Source organism: Protopterus annectens, chromosome 2.part0 (genome assembly GCF_019279795.1).
Source record: "Protopterus annectens isolate FY-2018-M chromosome 2.part0, PAN1.0, whole genome shotgun sequence".
Lineage (NCBI taxonomy): Eukaryota > Metazoa > Chordata > Ceratodontiformes > Protopteridae > Protopterus > Protopterus annectens.
This window is the reverse complement of record NC_056728.1, coordinates 1,698,316,774-1,698,340,034: the sequence shown is the minus strand read 5'-3', so window position 1 is coordinate 1,698,340,034 and position 23,261 is coordinate 1,698,316,774. Positions and strand designations below refer to the sequence as shown.

The following is a 23,261-nucleotide window of genomic DNA, read 5'->3' as shown; positions in this document are numbered from 1 at the left end:
GACGCCCTTTCATTCAGTTGGACAACATGGACAGTTTATGCATTCCCACGTCTACCTCTTCTGCCCAAGGTGCTTTTGAAAGCAAGAACAGACAAACCGAGGATGATACTGATTGCTCCAGACTGGCCAAGGCAACACTGGTATCCACTCCTGAGGAGACTAACACATACTCCTCCCTGGTCCCTGCCTCTAATACCTCTTCTGCTGACACAGAACAACTACAAAACCCTTCACAGCCAGCTGAAAACACTCAACCTCGCTGCATGGAAAATTCCTTAACACCACATCAAACTCTACTCTCCAAGGAGGTGCAGGATGTCATTTTGGAGGCCAGAAGACCATCTACTAGAAAAGCTTACTCCGCAAAATGGAAGCGGTTTTGCTGTTGGAATGAGAAAAGAGGATAGGACCCTAGAAAATTGAACTTGCCTCAGGTTTTACAGTACCTAGCTGAACTACTGAGCAGTGGACTTTCATTTTCTTCAATCAAAATACGCCTCAGCCATTTCTGCAGAATTCAACACGGATCCTCCTTTATTCTCACACCCACTCTTACGGCAGTTCCTCAGAGGGGCTAAGAATATAAGACCTCCAAGGAAACAACCAATACCAGCCTGGGACCTTAATTACATACTAGAAAAATTAACATTGCCTCCCTTTGAACCTGCTGCTTCAACAGATCTACAATATTTGTCCTGGAAAACAGCTTTCCTTCTAGCCATCACTTCAGCTCGTAGGGTTTCTGAACTACAGGCCCTCATGGCGGTGCAGCCCTTCCTCATCTTCCATCAGGACAGGGTTTCCCTTCGTACCAACCCATCTTTTATGCCTAAAGTGGTATCTAGGGTAGCCTTAAACCAAGCCATACACCTTCCTACCTTTTATCCTAACCCTCAAAACAAAGGGGAAAGGCTGCTTCACTCTTTAGACATCCATAGGCAGCTACGTTACTATTTGGACAGAACAAAGTCCTTCAGGAAATCAGACCAACTTTTGTGTCCTATGCCGTAGGGCTCCAGGAAACCAGTCACCAAACAGACCATTTCCAAGTGGATTGGCCACTGCATACGTTTGTTACTCCTATCATGGGAAACCTGTCCCTACTGGTATCAGATCTCACTCCACCAGGGCCACAGCCACCTCTACAGCCTTCCTCAGAGGTGTGCCTACTAAGGATATCTTGGAGGCAGCCACTTGGAGTTCTGTACATACCTTCACAAAACACTACCATCTGCCCTTATATTCCAGAACAAGAGCAGGCTTTGCCACTGCTGTTTTGCAGGGCATTCTGGCTCAACCCAGTTCCTCATAGTACCTACCACCCTATGCATAGCTTTGGGACTCTACCCATCTGTGATTACTGCAGCTGTATGCACGATGAACATAGTACAGTTTTGTACCTACCATAAATGTAGATGTTCGAGTGCTAATACAGCTGCAGTACAGGTTTCCCCTCCCTCCTTCCCCTCTTGGTAAGGCCATGGGGCCTAAAAACCTCTTCATACCTCCTGACTGGGTTATCCTGCTATGTTTTATTTGCTTGCATTTGTGGATTAGCTTTATGTATGTATTGCCTTCCTTTTGGGGGCACCTGACATCTGGGGCAAGAAAGACTGAAGAACATGGCGTCGGCTGTGTCTTATATACTCTGGCCTTCCTGACGTCAGAAGAGTAAGCGACAACAACCGACGCCGGACCAAGACTTTGGAATTCGGCCGACCGAGGGACCGCCTGACGGCTGAAAACCCATCTGTGATTACTGCAGCTGTATTAGCACTCGAACATCTACATTTATGGTAGGTACAAAACTGTACTTTTTGTACCTACCATAAATGTAGATGTTCGAGTGTATATACTGCTGCAGTCCAGGTTACCTCCCACCATCCCCTCTGCATACCAGGGTGCTAGTTATAACTCCATGTACATCAGTCTATTGGATGCATGTCTATATGGTGTATTTGCTAACAGCTAGTACTGTTGTTTATCTACTAAGGTATTTTTGCATAGTTATTTGCATTGCCTTCCTAGTTGGGGGCACCTGACATCTGGGGCAAGAAAAACTGAAGAAAATGGCGTCGGCTGCCTCTTTTATCCCCCTGTCGCACTGACGTCAGGGAAGAAGCGCACAACCGACGGACCAAGACTTTGGGATTCGGCCGACTGCGGGACTGCCTGATGGCAGGATAACCCAAGTGTGATGACTGCAGCAGTATATACACTCAAACATCTACATTTATGGTAGGTACAAAACTCTACTTTACCCCTGGCGGCTCCACCCTCGGATCCAGGCACTCTTCCTCCATAGGTACCGGTGTCTGCCTCTGTACCATCCCTCCCCCCAGGTGTAAAGAACCAGTGCCCCAGGATGCCCCATCGGGTGAGTCACTGTCTTCCAAAACCTCCCCAGAGGACCCCTCTGGAGAGGTCCCTTGGAAGAGAACTTGTAAGAGGAAATATCTAGACTCCCCTGAGGAGTCTGTCATGTCGGATACAGATTTAAAGGATTCAGAAGGGTCCCCACGGTCACCCTCTGAGGATGTCTCCTTCTCTGACATACTAGAGATCCTAAAGCAGAGAGGTGGCTGGAAAACCCTTTCCCCTTCTAAGGATTAGTTCGTATACCTGGAGGCATTTGGATCTCAACCCTCTACCTCTTGGGTGTCTCCACCTTTCGATCAGCTCCTTGGTGTAGTTAGTCGAAAGACATGGGTCACTCCAGAATCTGTGGAACCTGTTCCAAGGAGGCCCAACAAATTCATAACCACCCCTTCCGACAGATTTCTTGACAAAAGGTGTCGTTGTAGATGCTATGGTGGTGGCGGCCGCCACCAAAAAGGAGTTAGCTGAAACTTCATCTTTCCATCCACTGAATAAGGAATACCGAACAATGGGCAGATACGGGAAGCATATGTTCTCGTCAGCGGCCTTTACACTCGGGTCACTGAACTACTTAACTCATTTTACCAGACTTCAGAGGGATCTCCTCAATGAGCTAGGAGATGCCCTCCAGGGTTCTACAGCTGCAGGGATTTTCAGACAAGGTGACATCTCAGCTTGCTACCTTAAGTTCTGTAGTCAACTCTTCTATGAGGCTCATCTCTTACAGGCACAGGAATAGCTCTGAGGAGGCATTCCTGGATGCGTCTTTGTGAGTTTGCTGAGCCCTTCGTCTTCCTTCATAAATGCTCCTTTTGATTACTCATCCTTGTTAGAGCCAAAAGTTGAAGAGACTCTGACCAGGTGCGAACAAGAAGGCAAAACTGTCTGCTGTGGGAGTACGTTTTTTCGTCCCTACCAGGCCTTATTCCAAAGGCCAAAAAGGACGGAAAATGTGGTTCCATAAATCCCAAAGAGCTTCACCTGACGCATGTGGTGCCATTTCCCCTAGGGGCAGAGGGGAAAATTATGGAAGGTGCCAACCTTGCAGCAGAGGGGGTCTGCAAAATCAGGGCAACAGAGATGCATTCTCTGGCAGACCCTTCCAGCGCTCCTGAAAGGAGGCCCGCCTTCCCGCCTCTGGAGGCAGTCGGGGGCAGATTATCACTGTACCCAAAAGCCTGGCTGAACATCACTCAAGACAAATGGGTACAGTCGATAATATCCAGGGGATACAGCATACCCTTCTCCATCCCACCCCCTCAAGCAGGATCAGTCCCAGACATTCCACCCCGTCAAAGGGATCAGGCAACCATAGAGGTGCAAAGATTGCTAAGAAAGAGTCATCCAAGAAGTCCTGGCAGACCAAATCAGATCCGGAACTTACTCAAGGTTATTTTTAGTTCCAAAGAAAACAGGAGACTGGAGACCCATCTTGGATCTCAGCAGGCTGAACAAGTCCGTAAAAAAAGCAAAGTTCCAGATGGTGACACGGCAGTCTATAGTCCCTTTTCTGGGGCAAGACAATTGGATGTGCTCGATCGATCTTCAGGATGGCGTACTACCATATAAAAATGGACAGGTGATACAGGAGATATCTACTCTTCCAACTGAGAGCCAGTCATTACCACTTCAGAGCTCTGCCCTTTGGCCTCACTACAGCCCCCAGAGTGTTTACCAAATGCTTGGCAGTAGTCATGACTCACCTTAGGCGTCTAGGTTTCTGGGTGTTTCCATACTTAGACGACTGGCTCTTGACCGCCACCACCGAGCATCTACCAGCCAAGGCGAGAGACACCACCATCCATCTATGCTCAGAACTGGGCATTTCCATAAATTTCAAAAAATTTGCCTTGTTGCCATCTCAGCATATTACATTCATAGGAGCAGACTTAAACACAAAAGACATGGTAGCAAAATTCCCTCATGACAGGGTACAGACACTGTGACATCAAGCGTCCATCTTGCTCTTGAAGAAGAAAGTACAGGCAAAGTTTGTCCTAAAAGTCTTGGGCACTATGACGGTGGCTGTAACACTAGTACCTCTGGCACGTCTACATATGAGAGTCCTACAGTAGCTACTCTTTGCTCAGTGGTCCATACAGAAGTTGCCTGTGTCCCACAAGATCTTCATTACAGACTCCTGCAAGAAGGACCAACGCTGGTGGCTCCAATCCACACAGGTAAAGCTAGGCAGACGTTCACTCTCCCTCAACCAGTAGCTACAGTGAGCACAGACGCTTCCCAGATAGGGGGTTATCTGGGAAAGACCATTCAAGGAACTTGGCAGGAACACGAGTACCATTTGCACATCAGTATCCTAGAGATGAGAGCAGTGCTTCTGGAATTGCGGACATTCCAGAACTCTCTTCCATCAGGTATGATTGCAATACAGACAGACAACATGTAGGTACTGTGGTACATCAGCAAACAAGGCGGAACCAGATCTAGCCCCACTGTCGAGAGGCTCAAAGAGTATGGCAATGGGCAATCTCTTTTCAACTTTTTCTGACTGCAGCGCGTATTCCGGGGAAATCCAACGTGATAGCGGGCAAATTAAGCAAAGCAATTCTGATCCCTCATGAGTGGTCCCTGAAACAGGAAGTTGCAAGCCACATTTTTCGCAAGTGGGGCCAGCCTTGCTGCGACCTTTTTGCCATGTCCATGAACACCAAATGCAGCAGCTACCTTGCCCTAATCCCCCCTCCGGGGAAGTTACCAAGGGATGCACTTATTCACGATTGGCCCCCGGGACTTCTTTATGCTTTTCCTCCGTTTCCATTCATCCCCAAAGTCCTACAGAAAGCCAAATCGTTGAGTTGCACATTAATTCTCATTGCTTCATACTGGCCTCGTCAGATCTGGTTCCCCTTCATATGGCCCCATCTCCGAGAGGAGCTGTGGATTCTGGTTCCGGTACCAGATCTTCTGACTCACCAGTCAGGAATGCTCCATCCCCTCTATTCAAACTGTCAAACTGACAGCTTGGCTGATCCACTTCCAATCTTAGCCAGGCTTCCAGACTTATCCCCTGCAGTGCGACACATTCTGGTTTCATCTCATAAAACAACAACTAGGAAACTATGCTAGCAAATGGAAAAGGTTTTCTTGTTGAGCTTCCAAGAATCACATAAACCCCTTCACAGCCCCTGTAAGTACAATTTTAAATTTCTTAGCAGAGATTTTCAACGAAGGTGCTGCAGCAGCTACTGTACGAGTACAATTAGTTGCCATATCTAACTACCACATAGGGGACATGGCATCAAAAGTAATGTCTCACAGATTGTGTAAAGCCTTCCTGAGAGGTACTTTTATACTAAGGCCTCCAATAAGGGAACCTCCTCCTCCTTGGGACCTCAATTTGGTACTGACTACTCTGATTCTCCCACCATACGAACCAGCCTACTCTTGCCAACTAAAATTTCTGACCTGGAAGACTATCTTTTTAACAGCCATTACTTCAGCAGAGCTCCATGCCTTGTCCATTTGCCCTCCCTATTTAGTTTTTCACAAAGACAGAGTTTCTCTTAGAACGAATCCTTCATTCCTTCCCAATGTATGTTCTGTGACCAATTTGAATCAGTCCATTGACTTGCCTGTCTTCTTTCCAGACTACGCCAACAAGGCAGAATCTAAACTGCATCAATTGGATGTCCACAGGCAATTACGTTTCTACTTGCATAGAATGAAGGAGTTCAGAAAATCTGATCAGCTATTCATCTCCTTCTTGGATAACAGGAAAAGTGCACCAGTTTCTAAAGTTACCAAGTTACCTTGTCAAAGTAGCTTACTGACACTTATCACTTGTGCATATAATTCCCAGCATAAATAACTGCCAGGAAAGATTAGAGGGCACTCAACAAGAGCTATGTCAACTTCAACTGCCTTTCAGGCCAGACTACCTTTGAACTCGGTCTGTGCTGCAGCTACATGGGTTAGTCCTCATACCTTCATCACTCATTACAAAGTGGATGTGGCCTCCCGGAACAGGGCTTCTTTTGGTTCCACTATTTTGAAGAGCTTATTCCCTTGAGCCACCCGAGAAAGAAGGTGCTGGGGACGCTGTCCCAACCAGCAAGAATGAAGGCGAGATGGGACAACATAACATTAAGAAGTTATGTACTCACCATAACTTGCCATGTTTGCTATCCATAATCTCACCTTCATTTTTGCGTCCCACCCTCCTTCCCCCAACCTTCGCTCCTGGAGGATCGAGAGGGAAGTTTTATTGGTGATTAATGTTCTCTGCTTTTCTTCTTGCCTCATAAGACATAGGCTAAGAATTATTACCATTATTTTTAGTATATGTTTTTTTAATATGTTAGTAATCTGCAAACAAGATCTGGGTTATCTTCCCTAGGCATTATGGGATAGGGTATAGCCTCGAGCCAGTGGAAGCTCTCGAGCTTTAGTATTAGGCAGAGTCAGAAGTGATGCTCTGTTCTGAACCCAACCAGCAAGAATGAAAGCGAGATAATGGAAAGCAAACATGGAACTTTATGGTGAGTACATAACTTCTTATTTAGCACATAACTTCTTATTTAGCACATAACTTGTTTTTTGAGGTTTTTGAAGACGCATTTGTTGCTGCTTTATTGAATTCTGACTTGGGCTCCATCTTGAAGGAAACCTAATAGGGCTCAAAAAGGTCTAAGAAGTTCAAGATGCTTACCCCTTTAGGTCTGTGTACCCCTAGTAATGCCCAGAGCATCCATGTTCATTCTGGACCTTACCAAAATTATATATATATATTTTTTTCCAATATTGTGAGTATATGTAATAATAATTTCACATTCTCCAGTACATTTCAAGTCAGCAAATAAGAGTTTAGTAGTCAAAAAAAACATAATGGTTCTGTTACTGTTCTTTTATGTCTGTTTCACAGTGATTGATTCTCAAACTTCGCATGTTTCCATTATTATCTTTGCCATGATGTTCACAGTACACTCACCCTTCCATCGTGTATTTTTTACATATGAAAGAATGAATGGGTTATATCTGTGCAAGTCTGAAATGTGTGAGTGAATGTGCTTCATGAATACATAACAAATAACTGTGCGTAATACAAAAATGAGTAGGAATCAGAGTTACTGTTTGTTTGTACAGTAACTGTATGAATGGCTTGCATACCTGTATATGAGTAACTGTAGGCTGTTTGTGTTGAGTATAAATTAAGCATGGGGGCAGAGAGAGAAAACGAAACATTTGGACTTCTGTGTTCAAAGTAACTGAAATGACTGCTTCTTAAATTTCGACACTGAGAGTCTCCATTGTCTTTATGGGCACATTATGTGGTTTATGAGCACAGAGTCTGAGATCCCTATGCTATTAAATTAAATGTGCTGTTGGGCCTCATACTTATCCCTTTGAAATGTTTTCTCTACATTCAGAGTAATATTTGAATGAACTCCAGGTCCTGATGTCACTATGAGATCCGGGACATAGACTTCATTTTATTTGTTTTCAGAATGATTTAGCATTAACATGTACAGTTTAGTACTTTCAGTAGCCTTGAATGTATTTCACTTGCAAACTTATTTTTTTCTTCAAATAGATTACTGCTTATAATCCAAATGAAGGAAAAGGGTTTCCTCTTGATGAAAGACCACCATCTCCTCCAGAAAATGTGTTCATTTACAGTTTTGACAGTTTACCAGGTAAAGTAAAAATCTCTTATGGTTGCATATATGGAATACTAACACGTTTTATTTTTTTTTTTACTCCTGGTTTTAAAATCCATAATTTTATTTACTGTCCTTCAGAGTTTGTCCCATTGTTGTATAGTGCTCAGCGATTATGAATACATCCAAAAGCAGCGTCAGTGTTTTAAGTATGATATACCCGAATATTAACATAATTCAGTTGCTGCAGACCTGTTAAGAACCAATTTAACAAATGATGCATGCAGGTACATCAGTTTGTTATTTAGTAAGGGATGCAGGAACACTTCTGCTGTCAACCTCCAGTGTTAAAGCTAGTGGGCAGCATAGCTACCAGTTTCTCCACTCAGAAGTCAAGATCAAAGACCCAAATAATTTAACATAGTGCCCCAGTCTTTCAGGAGCATAGTTTATTTTTACCAATATTCACTTAGAAAATAGTTGCAGTATAAGTGGTCGTTTATAACATGATCTGTATTAAAATGTGTTTTTGAAGAAAATAACTTCTTTAACTGTAATTACCTGCACTGTTTACTGAGTTTAATACTTGCTGTTTAGATGCAAAATCACAAATGTTATGATGGCATAAAAAGATTTTGAAGCCTAATTAATATGTTAATATGACAGTATGATGATATGTAAAATTTTGGAGTACGAGATAGCTGAAGGGAGATCATTTTGAGAACCAATGATGAGAAACAACTACAGGAAGAATAAATTGTAGTTCTAGTACTTCTAGTGCTGTGTGTATGTTCTTTTTTACAGGCAATACCATATCTAGGGCAGGGTGAGAGGGGTAACTGCCCTGGGCACAAAGTGTAAGGGGATGTAATCAATCATCCATCATCTTGATCGCTTTTTAATGCAGTACTGGGTTTTAAAAGCCCTTCTTGCATTTGCGGTCAAACTGGTGGGCTGTAGCACTCAAGTGTGTGGTCTAAACCGTAACAACTGCTTGCTACATTGTAGCAGTCAGTTTGCTACAGTTTAAAAGATTTTTTTTTTTTTTTACTTGACTAAAACCTGAACACTGAGGGTGACTTTTTTTTTGTTAACTAAAGTGTGAGGAGGAGGGTTGGGGCAGGGCAAAGAAATGGAACCTGAATGTCTGGGGCAGGAGGGGTTGGGAGACATGTTACGCATCTGTACAGCTGACTGTTGTGTCAGTAGAAGGAACGGGTGTTTTTTTCTTGTGCTCTTTACTTGAAGAGCTTGGGATGATGGACATGGATTGGATATTGTGGTGTTGTCTGCAGGAAGCATCCTGCAAGTTTTGCAGAAGTCCTTTTTTTGCTCTTTGAAGATATGAAAGGATGAGGAGCTAGTTAGTGAGATTGTCACAGGGCTGTAGTTGAGCCAACTACCAATAACAGGACAGTCCTGACTTTTGCCATCATGGGTAATGTCTACCTTGTGGTCCTTTTAAAAAGGTGTAGTATGTACCTTTGCATATTTACTGGCTATTTTGTCTACAGCAGTATTGCCTGCTTGGGGCAAGAAAAACTGATGTAATGGCGTCGGCTGCATGTTTTATACCCCTGACGTCATGGAAGAAGGGACAGTAACCAATGCAGGACCCAAGACTTTGTTAATCAGGCCGACTGAGGGCAACCTGCCAGCAGATTACCCAAATGTAATGACTGCAACAGTGAATACACTCGAACATCTACATTTATGGTAAGTGTACACAACTGTACTTTCCTACAATCAAAATTCATAAAGTATTAAAACTTACGATTAAAAAAAAAAATACATTACCATAAAAGCAATATTCCATATGGTAATCAACCTATTTTCACAAAAAAAAAAAATTAAACAACCTTACACCTTAGTTGCTTGTAATTTAGGAACAGTATAGTATAGACAGTCTCGTTCAACCTTGGTGGGGGGGGTAGCATTGAGTTTAATTGCCATATCAATTCCCTGTACTCCAACCTATTTTCCCATGCCCCTCCTCTGGGGGTCAGGAGTCTCTATTTTCTAAATGCCAAACTTGAACTTCTCAAATTGCTCACACACACAACTGTGTTTAAGCAGTGCTTTATTTTTGTTTTTCTTTAGGATATTGTAAATATGTTTGTATATCCTTTTCATAAACGCCCTTTTGATCTTCTCTACATAAAAAGCAGGGCAAGAGGAGTATTTTACCAAATATAAAAGCCCCTTGTTGCCATGGTTCCCTTTTTGTAAAGTGATACTATTATGCTGTGCATTATACAGCTTAACACTGTCTGCTACCAAGATTTTCTTACATTGTGAGCAGGTTCCACATTTTTATGTACGCCTAGTTCCATCCCTTTGTTGAGGTTCTTTGTTTATCTCCAACAAGTTTTTTTTAATTACTCCCCGTTTTGTAAACAAAATTGTGTTTAGACTCCACCAGGTGAATAATTTCATTACTAAAAAAACTTTCTCTAATTTTCATTGACTAATTTTTTAACCCTGTTGCTGTCTGCATTGTATTGTGTAACCAATGCTTTATTTAAAACTGTGTTCCTCTGTAGCAGTATTGAATGTCTGTGAATGTGTAATATTAGAGGGTAATTCTATATCTATTGCTCCAGAAAGGAGCCTAAACTTAGTTTCTTTAAGGGCAATAATTTCCTTACTAATGTTGCTAACCAGTTTGTAAGGGTATCTGCTTTCTAGAAAAATATATGTAAGCTTAAGCTTAGTTTTCTCACTGTTGAAAGTCTCCTCATCAGAAAACGTGTGCTAACCAAATAAACTGTCCTTTTACTAGCCCTTTCTTTAAGATAAATGGATGTGCACTGTTGAAATGCAAATAAAAGTTACTGAAAGTGTGTTTTCTATAAATATTACATTTAAAACCACCATTATCACTAGAAACATAAATGTCCAAATAATTAATCCTGTCCCTGTGGTATGAATAGGTGAACCTAAGAAATTCTGTAGTGTGGTTGAGGTAAGAAATAAAATGGAGGATATTATCCCGTGGGCTACCCCATTGGACAAAAATATCGTCCAGATACCAAAAGTAGACCCTACAGTATGTAAAATATTTAGACGTGAAAACAAATATCTTCTCCCAACTCCACAGGACAAGTTTTTCAAAAACAGGGGTGCAGGTCACTCCATTGCAACCCCCTTAGTTTGCTGGTATACTTCTCCTTCAAAAAATATAGTAATTGTTTTTTAAAGTTATACCAACACAATCCATCAAAAAGTGAATATCTTTGGCAGTTAAAAAATCACAGCTCAGAAAGGCTTCATGACAAAGGTTTTTCCTCCTCCTGCTTGCGGGATATAAGAAAACAAAATTTACCACATGTATGTTGGAGGACAACCTCTGTACCCAGGAGCCCAGGATGTCTTTAGGCGATCCTACAGTAAAACTGGCTGATTGTATTTCGTTTAAATCTTTGTGCAGTGAAGAGAATATCCACACATTGGCAGTTGATGTAGCAAACATGAAGGGTGAGCTTACAAGACTTTGTGAATTGCTACAGTTGTGTTCTTGTTCGAATGGAAGGTTTTTGTTTTCCCATCTGAGTATTTTACATACTGTAGGGCCTACTTTAGGTATTTTTATGATATTTTTGTCCTCTGGAGTGGGCCACAATGTAATTACATTTTGGTAGCAGACAGTATTAAGCTGGATAATGCACAGCATAATAGTATCACTTTACAAAAAGGGAACTGTGGAAACAAGGGGCTTGTATATTTGGTAAAATACTTATATTGCCCTGCTTTTTATTTAGGGAAGACCACAAGGGCATTTAGGAAAAGGATATATGAACGTCTACTACTTCTTTAAGGAAAACAAAAATAAAGTGCTATTTAAACACAGTTCTGTGTATAAGCAGTTTGAGAGGTTCAAGTTTGGCATTTTGGAAGTAGTGACCCCTGACCCTAGAGGAGAGGCATGGAAAAGTAGGTTGGAGTATAATTAATTGATATGGCAATTAAACTTGATGCTACCATCCCCACTGGGTTGAATGACACTTTGCTCGTAATTTAAGAATAAGTAGTATAGACAAAGTTGTGAAGTTGTTAATAAGTGTTTTTTTTTTTTTTTGTTTTTTTTTAGTGAAAATAGGTTGATCACCATGTGGAATGTTGTTTTTCTGGTAATGTATTTTGTCCTTTTGGTTGTAGATTTTAATATTTGATGGTTTGATTGTAGGGGCATATACTTTTAAAACTTGATGGCAACTGGGGCTGCATTGTATATAAAAGGGACATTAATTTTAATTGATTTCTTATGAAGCTTCACATTTCAGGGGGCAAAAACGCTTAACTGGAAGTGCAATAGCACCCATGATTTTTTTTTCGTTTTAAGCTGTTATTGTTCAATAAACCTTGGTTGATTCAATTTGGTCTGTTCCTTTACAACACAGTGGTTGTGTTCTTTCGTTTGATGGTTACTGTTTTTTTCACACACATGCTGTGTTTTTCTGGTATTCAAGTGATTGTTATTTTTAACAAGTCTATCTTTTCTTGGATTATAAGGTAGTCATATAATAGTGTGCATGATTAGATAAATGAAGTACATAGTTTTCCAGCACCTAGGCTGAAGTTGAGACCTCCACTGCAAAGTAGGAATGAATCAGAATTTGTGCTTCCAGATAAATTCCTGTTAGCTGTAGATTATCAGCATATTTCAGACTGCATCTGATCATCTTCCCTAGTATCTGTTCCTGTAATTTTAGCCTCCTGTTAGAGAGAGAGAGAGAGAGAGAGTGCAATTAAATTAGTCAGCAAGACAGTAACATCAGCTTACCGAGTGAGATTTCTTTAAGTTTTGGATCTGTAATGTTGTGATTATTTTAGCTAAGTTGGGAACCAGACTGAAATGAATGATGTTCTGTAGTCCTATCTCACCTTCATTCTTACACTTGGGATCGGAACCAAACCTTGGCTCCAACTCTGCCATACTCTAGCTCAAAAACTTTTGGTTGGCTCGTGGCTAGGAGGTATCCCATCATGCATCACCCATATTACCCAGATCTCGTTTGCCACTTGTTCAGCTCAGACATGATTCTTCTTGGCCATGGCTAACTAAGTGATTTTTTTCAATATATTGAATTGTCTTTTTTGGATATTGCTATATTGTCTTGCTATTTAGTGTGTATATTTACAGTTTCGCTTAGGCTGCAAAGCTCGCCGCTCTTTATTTAACTTAAACGTTAATCTATATCCAACGTTTTTCGTTTAAAACAATGTTTAAACTTCTTCAGAAACTGGCAAATATCCATCTAATATTAACCTCTTACTTATATAAGAAACCGTTAAAATTGCCCGACAAAATAAAGATTTCAACTATAGATTTTATTTGGATTTCAAAGCAATTTAAATATGATATCCTTTGAGTGTGTTTTACATATAATCCATAAGCAGAGTTTTAAAGTAGTGGTTTCACTTTAAGAATTTTGGCGGGCAATTTTAACTGTTTCTTATATAAGTAAGAGGTTAATATTAGATGGATATTTGCCAGTTTCTGAAGAAGTTTAAACACTGTTTTAAACGAAAAACGTTGGATATAGATTAACGTTTAAGTTAAATAAAGAGCGGCGAGCTTTGCAGCCTAAGCGGAACTGTTTCGTTATTTTTCATTGGTTTGGAGATTTTGTTGTTTATTTACAGTTTCTGTCAGTCTTGGACGATTTGCTGCTTATTTTTTGTGTCTTTGTTGTTTGGCCGTTTTCCGTTGGCAGTTCTGGTATCCTTGCATCACTTTTCTGTACTACTGTTTTCCTCTTGGGCTAGGCCCATTTAAGTTAGAAGACCTCGTCCTCTTTTTGCTGTTTTGTCACCAGTTGGACTAGGCCCGTTTAAATTGGAGGACCTAGACCTTGGTTCTTTTTTTCCTTCTCCCTGGGCTAGGCCTGTTTTAAATTAGAGGACCTAGTCCTCGGTTTATTCTATTTCCCCTTAGGGCTAGGCTCGTTTAACTTAGAGGACCTAGTCCTCCGTTATCTTTCTTCTTCATTGTGTGTGGTAGTATTTTGTTTGGGGATTATGTCAAAAGACTCTAAAGACCATAAGCCTTCGGGCTTCAAAAAGTGTACCAAATGTGCCCAGAAGATGTCCTTGACTGATGGGCACAATTTGTGTGTTTACTGTTTGGGGCCTATCCACCTCCAAGAGTCTTGCCTGTTTTGCCATGCGTACAGTCCGTGTGTTCTTCAGGAGAGAAAGAACAAACTGATTTTGAAGGGACTACTAAAGCATTCCTTTGAGGAGGAATTGGGATCCTCATCATCCAGCTCTTAGTCTCCCTCCTCCTCCAAAAAGGAAAGACCAAAAACTACCAAAAGGCGGTCTCCCACCCACGCTATTTTGTCTGAGCCACCAGACAAAATTGCTAAACTGGCTTCACCGTCATTGGCTCCACTGATTTCGGTGCTGACAAGAGGGTACCTTTGTGGAGCCATTAGTCTTGGCTCCAGGTGCTTCAGAACCAATGACTGACATTACTTTTCTGAGCCGGTCATCTGATCTTCAGCCGGTTTCTCCGACTCTTAGGTCGCCGTTTTTACAGCGATCTATATCCTAGGTCCTCTAGGAGCCTTTCTGATGAGGATGTAGAGAGAGTGGTGCGTAGACTGCTTCAGACTTTGGCGCTGGCAAATTTGATTTCGGCTCCATCCCAATCGGTTCCGTAGCCCAATGTTCCATCCCACTCGATTGATGTTCCTCCTCTGAGTTTCTCTGAGCCTTCGGACCCAGAGCTGTCGGTGCCTCCGGTTGTGGATAGGTTGGTTCCAGCTACCTCAATTGGTCTCTCGGTTCTGATATCCGCTCTGACCCTCTCGGTGCCATCCGTGGGGTTGAGGATCCTTAGCTCTCTGGTTGGGCCCGAGGGGGATGCTTCGAATCGAACTTCTTCAGTTCCAAGCCTACCTTTCGGTGCTTCGGCGCGGGACCCCACATCTGCTTCGGAGCCCATCTCCTCGGTACCGAGGGTTGCCTCTGTATCTTCGGAGAGGAGGGCATCCTCTGAGCCGGGGGGCTCAGCATTCGAGGTGATGAGGAGTGTGCTGTCCAGGACTTCAGCTTCATCCAAAGGTACCGACACTTTTCCCCCTAAGGCACCGATCTCAGTCTCAACTCCCTCTCTCTCCCTACACAGCAGAGACTTACAGCCTCAGGATACCTCCATGAGTGGTCCCCAGTCTTACGAGGTCTCCCTAGAATGCCTGTCTGAGGAACCTCCTAGGACGAGAACTTGTAAGAGGAAGCATGTTGACTCCCCCGATGAGTCCGTTACATCAGAAACTGACCTCGAGGAGTCAGAAGGGTCCCCCAAGTCGTCCTCTGATGATATCTCTTTAGCAGATATCCTCGAGATCCTGAAACAGAGAGGCGGCTGGCCCACTATATCCCCTTCTGATGAGGAGTCAGTGTACCTGAAGGCTTTCGGGTCTCAACCCTCCGCCTCTTGATTGTCTCCACCTTTTGACGAGCTACTTGATTTAGTGAGTCGAAAGGTGTGGGAATCTCCAGATTCTGTGGAACCGGTTTCTAGAAGACCAAATAAATCTTTGTCAGCACCCCACGACAAGGACTTTTTGACTAAGGGCATTCCAGTAGATGCAATGGTGGTGGCAGCAGCCACCAAAAAAAACTTGCAGAAACTTCCGCCACTGTCCATCCGCCGAACAAGGAGTCTCGAATGATAAACAGGTATGGGAAGCGTGTTTTTGCGTCAGCGGCCTTTACTTAGCGGTCGCTGAACTATCTGTCCCATTTTACAAGGCTACAGAGAGATCTCCTGAAAGAGCTGGGAGATGCTCTACAAGGTAACATATCTGATGCTGTATCTCAGAAGGTCAACGCAGAGATGTCTACCCTAAGTTCTATTGTGAACTCCTCCATGAGGCTGATTTCGTACGCAGCGATTGGAGCGATTAGGGCAGCGGATTCAGGAGTCTCTCTCAGGAGACACTCCAGGATGCGCTTGTGCAACTTTGCGGCGGCCTTTAAGTCTACGTTTACCAACCCCCCCATTTGACGGTTCCTCTTTGTTCGGCACCAAGGTAAAGGACACACTCACCAGGTGCGTGCAGGAAGGAAAAAACCCTGTCTGCCGTGGGAGTTTGTTTTTCTGTCCCCTCTAGACCCTATCCCAAAGGGCAAAAGGGCGGCAAAATGTAGTTCAAAAAATCGCAGAGGTTTTTTTCAGGATGTAAAAGGTGATTCCTTCTCCAGAGGCAGAGGAGGAGGAAATAATGGTAGATGCCGCCATAGAGGTAGAGGAGGCCAGCAAAACCAGGGAGACCATGATTCCTTTCATGGTCCTCCCTATCAGCGCTCCTGAAAGGAGACCCGACTGCACGTCTCTGGAGCCAGTCTGGGGTCGTATTTCTTTATACCCAGAAGCCTGGCACGACATCACTCAAGACAAGTGGGTATTAAAGATAATTACCAGAGGTTACCATATTCCCTTCTCTTCTCCACCCCCTCAGACCAGACGAATCCCAGATGTACCACCCAATCACAAGGATTCAGCAACTCTAGAAATCAAAAAGTTGCTTGTGAAGAGAATCAGCCAACCCGTCCCCACAGACCAAGAACAGGGGACATGAGACCCATTTTGGATCTCAGCAAACTGAACAAATCTGTGCAGACGTCCAAGTTCCAAATGGTCACCTTGCAGTCGATACTCCCGTTGTTAGGGAAAGACGTTTGGATGTGCTCCATAGATCTCCAAGATGCATACTACCGCATCAAAATGGACAGGGCATCAAGGAGTCACCTACGCTTCCGGCTGGGAGCCAGTCATTATCAGTTCTGCACCCTGTCCTTTGGTCTCACCACAGCCCCCAGGGTGTTCACCAAATGTATGGCAGTGGTTACAGCTCACTTGAGACGTCAGGAATTCCAAGTGTTTCCGTATCTGGACGACTGGCTCCTCACTGCCACTACCAGGCATCTACTGTTACAGGCCAGGTACGCCACCATTTCAACTTGCCTACAGCTAGGAATTACAGTAAATTGGCAAAATTTTTGCATTGTCGCCCTCTCCGCATGTGAATTTTATTGGCGCCGAAATACAGTGTTAATGAGGGCTTACCTGCCTATCGAAAGAATTCAGAGTCTAAGGGAATAAGTCTTGACCCTACTTCCACTAAGAAAAGTCAAAGCAAAGGTGGTGCTCAAGCTATTAGGGACCATGGCTTCCACAATAACACGAGTTCCATTAGCCAGACTGCACATGAGGGTCCTTCAGTGGTTACTGTCTGCCCAGTGGTCACTGCAGTATCTCCCTCTGTCTCATCCTATCCTTATAACGAATTTGTGCAAGCAGGGTCTTTGTTGGTGGAACCAGACCAGCAACCTAAACACATGCAGACCATTTGTTCCTCTCCCCTACTTGCCACTGTTACCATGGATGCCTCCCGGCTAGGGTGGGGGGTGCATTATCTCGGGAGAACAGTCCAAGGCACATAGCAAGATCATAAGGCTCATTTGCATATCAATGTCTTGGAGATGAGAGCAGTGCTTCTAGCGTTGCAAGCACTTCACAGCTTTCTTCCTCTAGGAAAAATTGCAATCCACTCAGACAACATGTCAGTGGTATGGTACGTAAACAAGCAAGTAGGAGCCAAATCTTACCCCCTCTGCAGAGAAGCCCTTCATGTATGGGAGTGGGCAATGTCTTCCCAGAGCTTTCTGGTGGCAACGCACATCCCGGGGAAATCCAACATCATAGCCGACAGGCTCAGCAGGGCTATTCTGATGCCTCATGAGTGGTCTCTGAACACTTGCGGAACTAATCTTTCGCAAATGGAGTCAACTTTGCTGCGATCTCTGCCACCCCTCTCAATGCCAATTGCAGCAGCTACTTTACCCTGATTCCCCCAGACGGGGAGACTCCAAGAGATGCACTCATTCACGATTGGCCCTCGGGACTTCTCTATGCTTTCCCTCCTTCCCCCCTCATTTCGAAGGTAATTCAGAAAGCAATATCCTTGGGAAGCAGGATGATCCTAATTGCTCCTTACTGGCCTCGACAGATTTGTTTTTCCTTCCTCAGACCATATCTAATGGACAAACCTTGGACTCTGGATCCAGTTCCAGATTTACTGACACATGTCAGGAGCGTTCCATCCCTCCCTCCACACCCTCAACTTGACAGCTTGGCTATTCCAATTCCATCCCTAGTCAGGCTTCATGACTTTTCCCCTGAGGTTGTATACATTCTGTCATTTTCCCACAAACCTTCCACTAGGAAGATTTATGCTAGTAAATGGAAAAGATTCTCCCTTTGGGCCCGTGAGAGAAACCTTGATCCCTACACAGCTCCCATTTCTGCTGTTTTAGACTTCCTCTCGCAGTTATTCAGTCAAGGTTCAGCAGCAGCAACTATTAAAGTCCAGTTGGCAGCTATTTCCACTTTCCATGTTGCTAATGAACCTAATCTTATGGCTCATAGGCTTTGTAGAGCCTTTCTCAAAGTGACTACGTTACTAAGACCCCCAGTCATGGATCCTGTGGTTCCATGGGATTTGAACTTTGTTCTCCAGAAGCTTGCGTCTAGTCCTTTTGAACCTTCAGCGACATGTGACCTCAAGTTTTTATCTTGGAAAACTATATTTTTAGTGGCTATCACTTCTGCTAGACGGGTGTCTGAACTGCAGGCTCTTTCCATTAAGCCACCTTATTTGGTATTTCATAAAGATAGGGTCTCCTTGAGGACAAACCCTTTATTCCTAAGGTTTCTTCTCAAGCCAACATTAATCAGTCAGTTGAGTTGCCTGTGTTATTCCCTGAATTTTCAAACAAAGCAGAGTATAAATTCCATCAATTGGATGTCCATAGACAGTTTTATCTGGACAGAACTAAAAATTTCAGAAAATCAGACCAGTTATTTTTCTCCTTTTCAGACTCTAGACAGGGCCTCCCAGTTTCTAAAGTCACATTATCTCACTGGATTTCCAGTTGCATTTCATTTGTCTATTCCTCCAGTGGTAAAGATCTGCCTTTCAAGGTGAAAGCTCATTCTACCAGGTCTGTGTCTACCTCGATAGCCTTTCAGGCTAGGATCCCAATAGACAACATTTGTGCTGCAGCAACATGGGCTTCACCCCACACATTCATTACTCACTACAAATTGGATATGGCTTCTAGGAACAGGTCTTCCTTTGGTTCCACAGTACTCAGGAGCATTTTCCAATGAGCCAACCGAGATGAAGGTGCTAGGGACGCTGTCCCAAGTGTAAGAATGAAGGCGAGATAGGACTACAGAACATAAAGAAGTTATGTACCTACCATAACATTCGATGTTTGTAGTCCATCTCGCCGTACATTCTTACGAACCCTCCCTCCTGCCCCCCTCCTTGAGGACCTAGGGGGTAGAGTACCTACTGTTGTTGTGGTCCTTTCAATTTGGTTTGTTCTTTGTATTTGTCACTGTATTTTCTCGCAGCAAACAAGATCTGGGGAATGTGGTTGATGCATGATGGGATACTTCCTAGCTACGAGACAACCAGAAGTTTTTGAGCTAGAGTATGGCCGAGTCGGAGCCGAGGTTTGGCTACGATCCCAAGTTTAAGAATGTACGGTGAGATGGACTACAAACATCGAACATTATGGTAGGTACATAAATTCTTTTTTTGAGCTAGTGGCATTTACACCTGTTTAAGACCCAATAGTTTAGGACAGGTAGCTCTTAGATGAAGGGCCTTCAAGAGTGGATAATCATCATCAACCCACCTTTTTCCCATTTTCTACTTGGAGTCAGTGTTGTGTTAACTGTCGACATCTCTTTTGAATCCATGCCACGTTGCTGCCTTCTTCAACACTCATGCCTGACTGTCACACAACTTCTCTCTTTCAGTAAATCCACTTGTTTGGTGGATACTCTCATTTCCTCTTGCCTTCTTCCTGTCCTGTCCCAAATCTTCTTTACCAGATTGTCTTCTGCTTTTCATAACGTCTGCCCAAACCACAGTTACCTTTTCTTTCTTATCTTTTCTGCAGTTGGAGCTACTTTGGCTTATGCTGTTATTTCCTCATTTCTTCATCTCTTCCCCCAGTGTGCATCCTACCACCCCATCTCATGCACTTCATTTCTATCACCTCTAGCTTCCTCATCTGCTCTGTTGTTACTGCCAAGGTTTCTGTGTCATACAGTAATACTGGTTGCATCACTGTTTTGTATACCTTTCTTTTCAGCTTTTTTGGCTTTCTTCTATCATACACTACCCCTGACGCTCTGTGCCAGTTGTCTGCAGCACTTCTGATTCTAGCTCTGACCTCTTCATTCAGACCTCCCATCTCCTCTGTCACCCCTTCCAGATACTTGAAGCTTTTAACCTGCTCCACTGTCTTGCCTTCTGTCTCATTTCTCAGCTTCTTCTGATTTCCTCTATCTGCTGTCATTACAACTCTTATCTGTTACTTGGTTTCATTCCTTGTTGCTTCAGTTTCGCATTCCATTCCCCTATCCTTTGCTGAAGTTCCTGCTCAGGTACTGCCTATAGTGCCATATTGTCTGCATACAGCAGCTTTGTTGATCTGTTCGCTAATGTAATCCATCACCAGTATGCAGCAGTGGGCTCAGAGCTGAACCATGATACACACCCACTCCCACTGGGGACCCCCTATGTGGGACCAAACACTATTTGTTCTTGAGTCATTGGTCCTTGTACATAGACTGCACTAATTCTACCAATGTTTCTGGACTTCGATCCACTGCAGGACTGCCCAAATCAGCTTTCTTGGAATCTTGTCATATGCTTTCTCCAAATCTAGGAATGCCCAATTGGACTCCTTCCTTCTCTCTAGCTTCTTCTCAATTATCTTTCTCACTGCAAACACTGGTCAGTTATGCTGCATCCTAATATGAGTCTGAACTGCTCATCTCCCATCTTACTTTCTACTACTCTGTGTATCTGTTTATCAACCACTGTCTCCACAACATTCATGCAATGTGACAGGTTTGATACCCCTGTACTGCCCACAGTTGTGTATATCCCCTTTGTTCTTGTACACTGGCATGAGTATGTTTATTCTCCAGTCATCTGAGATACACCTTTCTCTCCACACTGCTATGAGCACACTCAAGGCATTTCTCCCTTATCTCACCCAGCATTTTTATCATATCTGCTGTGACCTCATCTGAGCCTGCTGGTTTTCCTGACTTCATTTTCCTTAGATCTGTTCTTACTTGTGGTGGGCTGCTCTTCTTTTGTTATAGTAGCCTGTCTCTGGGGTTGTATAGCTTCTGTGTGGTTTGCTTCACTCAGAAGCAGCTAGAAGTACTCCTTCTGTCTGCCTTTGATGTCCTGCGGAATGGTGAGTAGGTTGTTGACATCCCATATGAAAGGTGTCTGACTATCTTCTTTATCTTTCTGTCTTTGCCTTGTAACCTAATAAGTTTCTTTGTACAACTTGATGAGTCACTTTCCGGAAGCTGGTTGAATGCCTCTGAAGCCCTGTTCTTTGCTATTGCATCTGTTCTGTAGTCCTTACATATGCTGTTTTGAGGTGCTACCATTCTTCTTCAGCTCCACCTATTTCCTTCTCTTCTTGTGGTGCTATTACCTCAAGTATTTCCTTGAACTGTCTTTGTGCTTTCTGTCCAGTCAGCTTCCAGGTCTTCAGCTAGTCTCTGTTCACCTTAGAGCTGTCTTTGTCCACTACTTGCAACTGATTGTGGCAACCAGTGGTTTTTGTTGTGTGCCAGCTGTTTCACTTGGGATGACTTTGCAGTCACTTATTCTACCCCATTGCCCTTTCCTTAACAGGCGGAAGACTACCCGAGTTGCATGTTGGCCACTTTTTTATGCAATCTTGTGACTGTCTTTCGTTTTGAACCACATGTTTGCCACTATCAAGCCATTTGCCAGACAGAAGTCTGGTATGGCCTCCCCTTCTATATTCTAATTGCCCCAACCATGTGGACCCAGGCAGTCCTCATATCCTGTTCCATTTGTCCTGATATGTGCATTCAAGTCAACCATTATCAACACCAATTCATGCTGTCCTGCTTGAGTAGGTCCTGCAGCCACTGTCTGAATGCACTCTTTCCTTGCTATCACAACCTTGCTGTGGGGTATAGGCTGAGATTATGTATACAGTTAAGCTGGAGTCTGATTGCCATGAGTCTATCACTGTCTGATGACATCCTTCACTGCCTTCTGAAGCCTTTCTCTCACCACAATTCCCACACCATTTCTAGCCTGTCCTTCTCCTGAGTCATAAACTCTGGATCCCAAGCTAAGTGGCTTTCAAAAGTGGATAAAACATTGGTATTTCTCATCCTCTGTATTCTGCTGATTTACAGAAATCTCAGTAACATTGTTTATGGAACCATACTTCCTTTGACAAACAGTAATGCCAATGCTCCTGATTTAGAGGGCACATTTAATGCCACAGACACTCTGTTCTTTCCTTCTGGTTGCATTGTATGAATAATCTTCCATGTTAGTACAGGACAATCTGTCATTCAGACTACTAAAAGAAAACGTACTTCCTTTATTGCATTTGATTCTTGTTTGCTATAGAGAATTCCAGTAAGTGCTAACTTCATAAGAGCACTGCTGGCTTGTAGACACCATTAAGTGTTTAGCATATACTTTGCCTCTTTGTCTCTTTGCCTAAGTGAAGCTGGAGAGAGTTTAAGGAAAAAAGAATTGCTATGAAGGGTTACCCTTCCTAGAATCTAACAAAACTGAAAGGAAAATGTAAAGGAACAGGGAAATAGATGTATGATCCCTTAGTCCTCCTTCAATGTCTACTGTGATTGCAGTAACTGTCTCATTTTGTTCAGTCATCTTAACTACTACTGAAATTGACTTTGGGGTCTTTAGTAACATGACTATTACCTTTGAGAGCCCTGTCAAAGAGTTGGTCCTTGTTTCTACACCCATGGTTTTATGATTGAACCCAGGACTGTACCTAGAGTACAACAAACACTCTGCTTTACTGACATTTGGGTAGTAGTGTCCTGCTTCTCTTACTCTGGTAGACTACCAAAGTTCAAGTCCCTCCCAGTCTCTGTATGTGGGTGTGATGGACCAATCACCAGGCAGCACACGGACTGATATGCAGACCCACAGACAGGACCCTTTCATTTTTTTTGTGCCTTAGTAAGAGAAGGATCTTTTGGAAGACTGCTCTTCAGCTGCTGAGTTCAGCTATGAAACCATTTTGGGTTTGATTTCCTTCCTCTGCTTCTTTCTGTCAGTGCTTGAATAGTATACTCTGCTGCTTTGACGGTTTCTTTTTTTTTTTTTTTGGTAATTGTATGTG

At 43.2% G+C, this 23,261-nt stretch overlaps 1 protein-coding gene across 1 annotated transcript in view; it reads left to right on the top strand.

Annotated features, from left to right (window-relative positions):
* The window catches only part of PLK4 (polo like kinase 4), a gene marked incomplete in the record, with an annotated part of 949,915 nt that overhangs the window by 448,644 nt on the left and 478,010 nt on the right, over window positions 1–23,261 (top strand). The window contains 1 exon segment of the mRNA XM_044061753.1: window positions 7,931–8,033. Coding sequence (XP_043917688.1) covers window positions 7,931–8,033 — 103 coding nt within the window.